This window comes from Alligator sinensis, unplaced genomic scaffold, assembly GCF_000455745.1.
Source record: "Alligator sinensis unplaced genomic scaffold, ASM45574v1 scaffold1626_1, whole genome shotgun sequence".
Classification (NCBI taxonomy): domain Eukaryota; kingdom Metazoa; phylum Chordata; order Crocodylia; family Alligatoridae; genus Alligator; species Alligator sinensis.
This window is the reverse complement of record NW_005842437.1, coordinates 213,957-222,011: the sequence shown is the minus strand read 5'-3', so window position 1 is coordinate 222,011 and position 8,055 is coordinate 213,957. Positions and strand designations below refer to the sequence as shown.

Here is an 8,055-nt window from a genome sequence, read left to right as displayed (position 1 = left end):
GACCCGCTCTCTCGAGGAGACCTCTGCATACATATTGAAGGTACTACACCTGTCCCCTTCCCAGGCATTTCAGGCCTGGCTCTCCAGTCAAGGTGTCAGGTCATTAGCCCTTGCCACCTGTAGACCAGCGTTTCCCAATCAGTGTGCCATGGCACAAAAGTGCACTGTCAGAAGTGAACAGGTGTGCCTTGGTACTATACCGTGGCAACGAGCTACATTAGGTATGGGGATGGGGAATGCCTTAACAGGTGTGCTGCAGAAAAAAATTATTAATGTAAGCGTGCCTTGGGCTGGAAAAGATTGGGAAATACTGGTGTAGACTCTCAGGTTGATCTGAGTTGTGTATCAGTGGCTATTTAGAAGATAAGCTCAGCATGAACCAGAACTAGCCACAAGTAGATAGCAGCTGCTTCTAGAAGTCATTCCCTTAACGAGGGTTACAGCATCTTGCCCCCCTGACAAACATACACATAGCCAATAAGCGAAGGAAAATAAACCCATAAATTCTTTATCTAATATTCCAACTGTTCAAATCCTGCCACCAGCCTGTGGTCAGGAAGCTACCAACATGCAGACCTGTTCCAATGCGTGTCCAGCAGAACAGCCTCCTCCTTGGCTCACCTTGCTGCATTTCCCCTCTCAAAGTCTTCCCCATTCTAGGATCCAGCCCTCAAGAACAGCAGTCAGGTGCCTGTGGCCACACAGCCCCCCAGCTTGAACAAAACCCACCTCTGCTTCCAATTTTACTCCATGAGTTTTCAACCAGGAAGGGGAAGTGGGGGGAGGAGGAGGGAAATCCTTTAATTTGTTAATTCAGTTGCTGAATCTTCTGCTCCAGCCTTTCAGCCAAAAAAATTCTGGCAGGAGGTGGGGAAGGAGCCTTTGATCACTGCATCACTAACAGCCCAGTCAAACCTGGGCCTTTAAGAAGGCCATGTCAAATTACACACATTTAGTCCCCAAGACCAAGGCCACCTCAGCCTGCCTCCAGCTTCCAGCCCACCCAGTCCTCCGAGTAAGCAGGGCCCTGCCAAAGCAGTGACCCACCCCGCGTGCACCCAGTAACTCGGTGCATTGTGCCTTACATACTTTGCTTTTGTCTGCAGAACAGAAGCCAGTGAAGCAACAGAAATGTCTGCCACAGAACTCTGCAGTGATGCAAGTGGCAAGGCCATCGTGGATCACCTCCCAGGCAAGCACTGGAGGAACAAGGGGGGCATGCAAGGACCACAAGGAAAAGATGTGCTCAACTTGTCCTAGCAAGCAGAGACACCTACTCTCTCTGTGTTAAACTGAATTTCATTGAGGTGCACAGCTGAAGAGTAGCAACGGGTCAGTCCACTGAGGGAGTCTGAGCTCCAGAAAGCAGTGGATTTGCTACTCATTTTTACTTTTTATCTAGCTTCCTTGGCAGCGAGGAACGTCCCATACTTTACTACAGAGAACGCAGAGGGATCACCCTGTGATGCTGTGCAGAGAGCCCGTGGTGCGGAAGTGGGGAAAACCCGTTACGTAAGGCTCCTACCTGATACAATCGGATGATATGGGGGTGGCAGAGCATCTTCATGATCTGAACTTCTCTAAAAATCTTCTTGAGGTTCTCTTCATCCAGCTGCGTCTTGTCGATAATCTTTATAGCAACCTGGCAGGAAGACAGACAGGGTGTTTGATCATTCAGCTCTTGGGATTAGGACAGTATTCATATTACCAAGGCTTGCAGGAGCCCAAGGCACAGGCAGGCGCTCCAGTGGTAAGTGCCATTAACAACACAGATTTCTGCCCAAACGAACTTACAGTCTTAGAACAGTCCAGCAGACGGAGGAGAGCTCCCCTACTTCAGTACAAGCCACGTGCCACGTAACACAGAGGTATTTTGCTTTGATGAGCAAAGGTAGCATTATCCCAGAGGCACACAGTGCTGACAGCCGATGGGGGCCAAGCCCTGCACAAGCCGCTCACATCAGGAACTGATACCAGGCTCCTGGATATTTTTCTCCAGAGATTCCCATCTCACACTGGCTCTGTCTGTATGTCAAAAAGCCAAGACAGCTTTCTGGTCGGTGCCACCATGTCCTAACGTACTGATCCTGCTGCTTGTATGTAAGCTTAGTGCTGGTAAAAGGGGTCCTACCGAGATGGAGAGAAGATATTCTGTTGCTCCAGGACAGAGCTGAATTTGCTTAGGTGCACTATCTTTGTATCTCCATGTCTGAAAAGGCTTGATTTCTTTTACGATGAACCTTAACAGCAAGCTTCCTGGCCTTCTTATGCTTGTTTTGGGAATGATTACAATGTCCCTAAAAATATTTTGTGTTAAAGTACGTCAGCAGTCTCAAACTTAGACTCCATTTCAACATACGTTTTGCTTGGGAATACAAGGCTCGTTCCTTCACTATTACACTTTCAAGAAGTGACTCTCCCTTAATTCAAAGGGGGGAGAAAGTCAGCAAAGAAAACAATTGCGAGTGTTCAGCAAGTTTTGATCAAATCAAGCTTGAGAAGAGATGAATGGCAGGCAAAGCCAGCAAAGCCCTCCCATATGCAGTAAAAAAAGCAGTCAAGAAAACGCACCAGCCTTCCTCAACTAGAGGAATTCACTGGAGCCTTGCCTTTGCCATGCCCATCATCTGAAACAAAGGGGACGTGGAGTTACTTCTCATTTACCAAACCTCAACCTAGGATGACAAACCCTTCCTGAGCTCAGTGTTTCCCCCACAAAGATTAGATTTGTGATAGATGTACACATCTGTTAGAAAATCAGCAGGGGAAAAGAAACCAGAAACTACTTCTATTCTTACACAAGTCTCTTCTTTACTCCTTCATAGGTTATAAGCAGACTGGTGACTGCTAGTATGGAGGGCATGAGTTATTCTGGTCAGACTGTAGGTGGGCTGCTGGTTAGTTATCTATTTAGACATTTAATAGTTTGGGTATGATGTGGCCAGCATTTCCTTACTGGTGTAGCCCCTGCAAGTGCCTCCAGCCAGCCGCTCTTGAAGAACACCAGGCCACAACTGCTCTGCTCCCGTCACGTACACAACACCCCTTCGCACCACTGCATGCTAGCGTGCATGGCAGCGGTGCCACCACATCCCAGATGAGAACTTCATGCAAAACTTGCCCTGCACAACATGGGCTCGTGCTCAGCCCTCTTCCCCAAGCTGGTGTGGATCCCAACACTCGTTTCTTCACTCGCCCACCTCAAATCCACCCCAAAGCAGCCATCTAGCCTCACGCTCCAGCTCGCAGAAGCGTGTGATCTCGTTGCACAGAAGGTAGGAACAGAGACCCCATTGTTATGTGACTGGCAAAGGCCATGTGAATGATCCTTCAGCTCCTGACAGACGGATACAATTTCTGCTTAGAGGGAGGAGGTTTCAGACTGATACCAAGCAATCCTTCTCATCTCATGCCCGTCTTTTTAAGTTTGTTAAAAAGTTAAAAGATCTTTTTAAGTGAGAACAGAAGCGGCTATAGGAGAAAAACCAAGTCCAATTTTTGACTGCTGGGGTACCAGTATCATCCAAATCCCACTATACCCAGACACAGCACAAAGTGTTTCTTCCCTTAAGATCCAGAATGGACAGAGGCAGCAGTGCACGCCGTCTACTGCATGGGCATGCAGACACCGGGACGGCAAAACATTCACATCAGAGAGAGAGAGAGGAAAAAAAAGTCAGCTTGCTCGTCTGAAGCCAAGGAACACCGCAGTGCCTGAAATGCACTTCCTCTCTGCTCCTCGCTGGCTTGCCTTGGAAACCCAAGAGGATGTAGCCCTGGCTACACAAACAGACTTGGGAAGCAGCAGGCAGGCACTGTGTGGAAAGGAAGGCTGTTTCCACAATTTTATATTTCTTAAAAAAAAAAAAGAAAAAGAAAAAGAATCAGACTAGCTGGAATAATTAAAGAACCGATTCAAAGCGTTCCAGTAAGGGGAGCTGGACTCGGACCAGATCAGAGCAGTGCATGTTCAGCCTGAATGGGAACAAATTGTTTAATTGAAAGCACCTGGGTTAGGACAGACCTCCTTTTCTAGAGGGGCTGCTGAAGCAGCTGCAGGCAACTCTGCTTCGAAGGGAGCGGAGAGAGCTGTCGCCACCCCGCCGGAGGGAAGCAGAGCCTGCTCTTCCAGGCAGGGAGGAAAGCGGGAACTGACAGGTGCTGCAGACATCTGCAGCAACACAGCGAGCTGACGGCTCTGCCCGGCACGCATCAAATACGTAGGGACTGCTCTAAGCAAAGGCCCACCTGATTAACACCCCCCCCAGGAAAAGGACCGGCTGCACTGCACCAGCGAGGAAAGAACCCGGCACCGGGAGAGAAAAATCAACATCCGCTGCCAAATGTTCTTGTTCAGAGCTGGCATTTCCCGTGAGGGAAGAGCATGGCGGCTGATTTGCTGTAGTGCGATGGACCCGGAGTCTGCCAGCGAAACAGGGATGCAAAGCCCCAGGCTAACGGAAACGCAGCCCAGCTAGAAACTCGACCCGCTCCCTCCGGACGAGGCAGCGCCTATCTCACAAAACCAAACGCTCCCCATGACAGGGACCGGCCCGCCCCGGCAGGTCCATCATGCTGGCTGGCAGGGCTCACAGCCCCGCAGATTCCTCGTCTTGCCAGCAGGCCATTAAAATCACACAGCAGCAGACTGTGCCAGAGCCCAGCCTGGATTTCATTATGATACATTCCCAAGTTTCCTCAGCGTGAACCTCTGCAAGGTGAGGCCGAGGAGCTGCCATTTGCTTAAAAATAAGAGTCTAACCCCCCCTCCCCCCCAACAAGCACCGCTACTAAAAGCTGGGAAGCCCAGCTGTACAAGCACCGTTCTTGGTAGCAGATGACAACACTCCCGCAAGTGCTCTACATCCTGGGATATACCGTGTCGCTGGACACAACTGGACACCGGCACAAGATCTGCACGCGTGCTCGCTATCTGGGAAGCCAGAGAACAAGACACCCAGCACATCAGGAGCCCCATATCCCGGCCAAATGCTGCTATCAGTTGTGAAGAGGAGGTGGCAAGGGAGGGGAATGGATTGCAGACTCTCAAAACTCACATTCCAGCAGCGAGCTTGTCTTGAGCCCACGAACGCTACCGACGTGGCACACCGCGACCTTAGACCAGCAGTTCGGCTCATCTACAGCTATTTGTTAGAGCAAACTCACCCTGTGCCCTTCCAGCAGCCACCGTGCACCTCGGGAGAGGGAGACATTCGGCGGTCCTAGCATTCCACAACCGCCTGCTAAGAGCACGACTGTGCTGTGTGTGCAACAGCTTCTGCTAACAAGCTGATCACTGTCCCGGCCGCTTGGCCACATAGCCCCTGGGTGTATTTTAAAAGCGAGGTGCTGGGCACACAGGCTGTATTTGAAGGGAGAATAAATATGATGAACGGAAGAGCAAAAGCCATGCAGGCAAGCCAAGAGTGTGTTCCCGTGTAAGCTGGGCATTTGACTGAATCGGGTAAATAACCAAATGAATAACTGGGGGGATGAGCGCGCGTGAAACCTCACATCCACGTATCGCTACAGGCTGTGCGAGGGCTTTGCTCTGGCATTCGCACCTTGACTGCAGCACAGACTCGTGTTTCGTGCGGTGCTGGGTGTTTCCATGGCAGGCTGTAAACAGGCGTGTAAACAGGAGGCTTCACACACTAAGGAGCATGCCTGACCGAGAACATTTGCTACCTTGGAATTGGACACTTGCTCCGCCACGGGAGAAGCACTTTTCAACAGTGGTGGTGCACAGCCCAACAAGAAAGACGGAAATGCAGCATCTAATCTGCGTGGCTCCATCTACGCTGCACAGGAAAAGGCCTGGGTTGCGTCCTCTACAGCAGCAAGCGCAGGCAAAACAGGCCGGTTACACTCTTCATCTGAACAGCCTTTAGCAGGAAGGTAACTTCCGTGGTCGCCTGGACGCTGCCGCCTCTTCCACCAGCTGTGGAAATGCAGAACTCCTTTGTAACATCATGTTTGCCGAATGCAAAATTAAAGGGAGTTGGCTTTGTTTGTTCAAGCCTCTATAAGAAATGGCACGCTGGACCTCTGCAATCCATTCGCAGCACAATGAAGCGGAGCCCTCTGCTAGGACAGCTTGTGCCATGCAGTTTGATCTGGTCTACAGAGGGTGCAAATCTACTTTGCCTTCTGCCTGAATTCAGATTACCATGGCTAACTACCTCTCTGACTGGTTGCCTGCTTAAACGAGATGTTCTGGGGAGAGATAGGCAAAAGCAACAGGCCAGCCTCTACCACGGTCTGCCTGTCATAACTGCACCCAGTGTGCCCCCCGACCTTCCCATTTAGAGATCCCACCCCTCCTACCTAACCCTTCCACCTGTTGCTGCGCCAGACAGCTGCCTGGTCACAGGACTGCATGGAAATGCCATGTGCAACACCACAGCCTCAGGCTCTGGGACAGCTCCTACTCTGGGGTCAAGTCATTTCTACTGGAAACTAGGATCTCAAACGGTCAGCTCCAGTGCTCAGCGCCAGAACAAGCAGCTGGCAGGAAGCAGCAGAGCAGAGGGACGGGGAGAATGGCAAACTCAGGTCCCTTTCTCCGCTTCCAAAGACTGCCAGGCATTAACTGGCAGCGATTAATGGGGTGACAAGCTGCTGCTGTCGCGTTTTAGGCTTGCAGCATTCCTGAGTGGTGTTTCTCCTCACCGTGGAGCAGATGTGAGAGTAGCCCAGATTTCTATTAGTTACGCCTCTGATAAGTCTACAATGTACAGTTATAGCAGGGGCAGGCAACTATTTTGGGCGGAGGGGCGCTTACTGAGTTTTGGCAAGCCATCAAGGGCTGAATGACAGGCAGCCAGGGGCAGATGAATATTAATTTTCTAAATTTTTTAGGGGCCTCGCAGGCCGGATAGCGCCGAGAAGCTAAAGGGGTCACACAGGGCTCGGAAAGATCTGACCATCACGTTCTTTTCTCCAAGAGACTTTCCTCGTAAGAGCAAGGTTTTATAAAGCTGAGAACAATAAAGGAAGACAGGATTTTCCAGTAGTGGCAGCCAAGCCCACTCCCGAGAGCTACCGGACACCTTCAGAGGCATCAGCAGGGAAGAAAGCTGATCCATCTAGAGCATTCCTGGGCATCTGTGCGCTCTTCCTGAAGTCGGTTCACGGTTATCCATTTGCTACTGGGAGATTTGATTACACAGCTGTTTTATGCGGACTGAAGTGACATTTCCCAACCTGATCAAGACAAATATGATAGTCGGAGTTAACGTTATTTGGTCGGCATATCCAACAAAGCAGCAGCAGAGCAGAACGATTGCACCAGTCCCCTCGGATGGGATCCGTGTTACGTACGACCTGCAACAAAGCTGTGCATTGATGGGATTGAACGCACCACGCAAAAATCTGTGGTAGCAAAAAAAGATACAGAACAGCGCCAGGCAGAACAGCTGGCACAGCGAGCACTGTGGGTTCATCCTTTGAACAGACTTCCACATCCATCTTCAAGAGTTAAGCAAGGAACCTGGCACTTTTAAAACAGAGTTGCTTCAAACCCGCACTAGTCATGTGCAGACAAATGCTCTGGGCACTGAGCGCACGAAACAGATGCCAGTCTCAGAAAAGCCTGGGTAACCCCCCTGTGGTGCAGCCCCAGACAACCGGGAGTCTCCCCAGGAGACAAACTGTGAAGTTGAGTGAGGAAAATTCCCTAATTGTCACCCACCACAAAAGAGGAAAGCTGGAATTTCGGAGGGAGTAGGCCGAGAGCACTTTAAGGCAGACAAACAGTTGGTTTCTCCATTCTGGCATTTCCCAGCTGGCTAATATTCTCCCTCCTCAATAAAGATGATTCAGGTTTTCACCGCAGCAAAACTGGCTCAAGTCCTGCAAGCACATCAGCCAAACTGACTTAGATCATCCAAGGCCCACTCGCAGGGAAACAATTGCAAAAGACGCACATACTCCCTCGCTGGAGAATGCCAGGCCACATCTAAAATTAACCCACAGAAAAGGTGTGCGAGAGGGAAGGGCTCTTCCCACAAGAGCACAGCGGTCAGCCCAGGCACCGACACAAAGCACAGCGCC

The 8,055-nt window shown here is 50.6% G+C and overlaps 1 protein-coding gene across 4 annotated transcripts in view; it reads right to left on the bottom strand.

Moving 5' to 3' along the window:
* Positions 1-1,642, bottom strand: part of SIK3 (SIK family kinase 3) — a 51,492-nt gene extending 49,850 nt beyond the window's left edge. For all 4 annotated transcript variants that reach the window (XM_006030329.3, XM_025211949.1, XM_025211951.1 and 1 more), the window contains exon 1: positions 1,526-1,642. In XM_006030329.3, coding sequence (XP_006030391.1) covers positions 1,526-1,567 — 42 coding nt within the window. In that variant the 5' untranslated portion in view covers positions 1,568-1,642. The remainder of the gene's footprint in view (positions 1-1,525) is intronic.
* Positions 1,643-8,055: the final 6,413 nt, after the last annotated feature.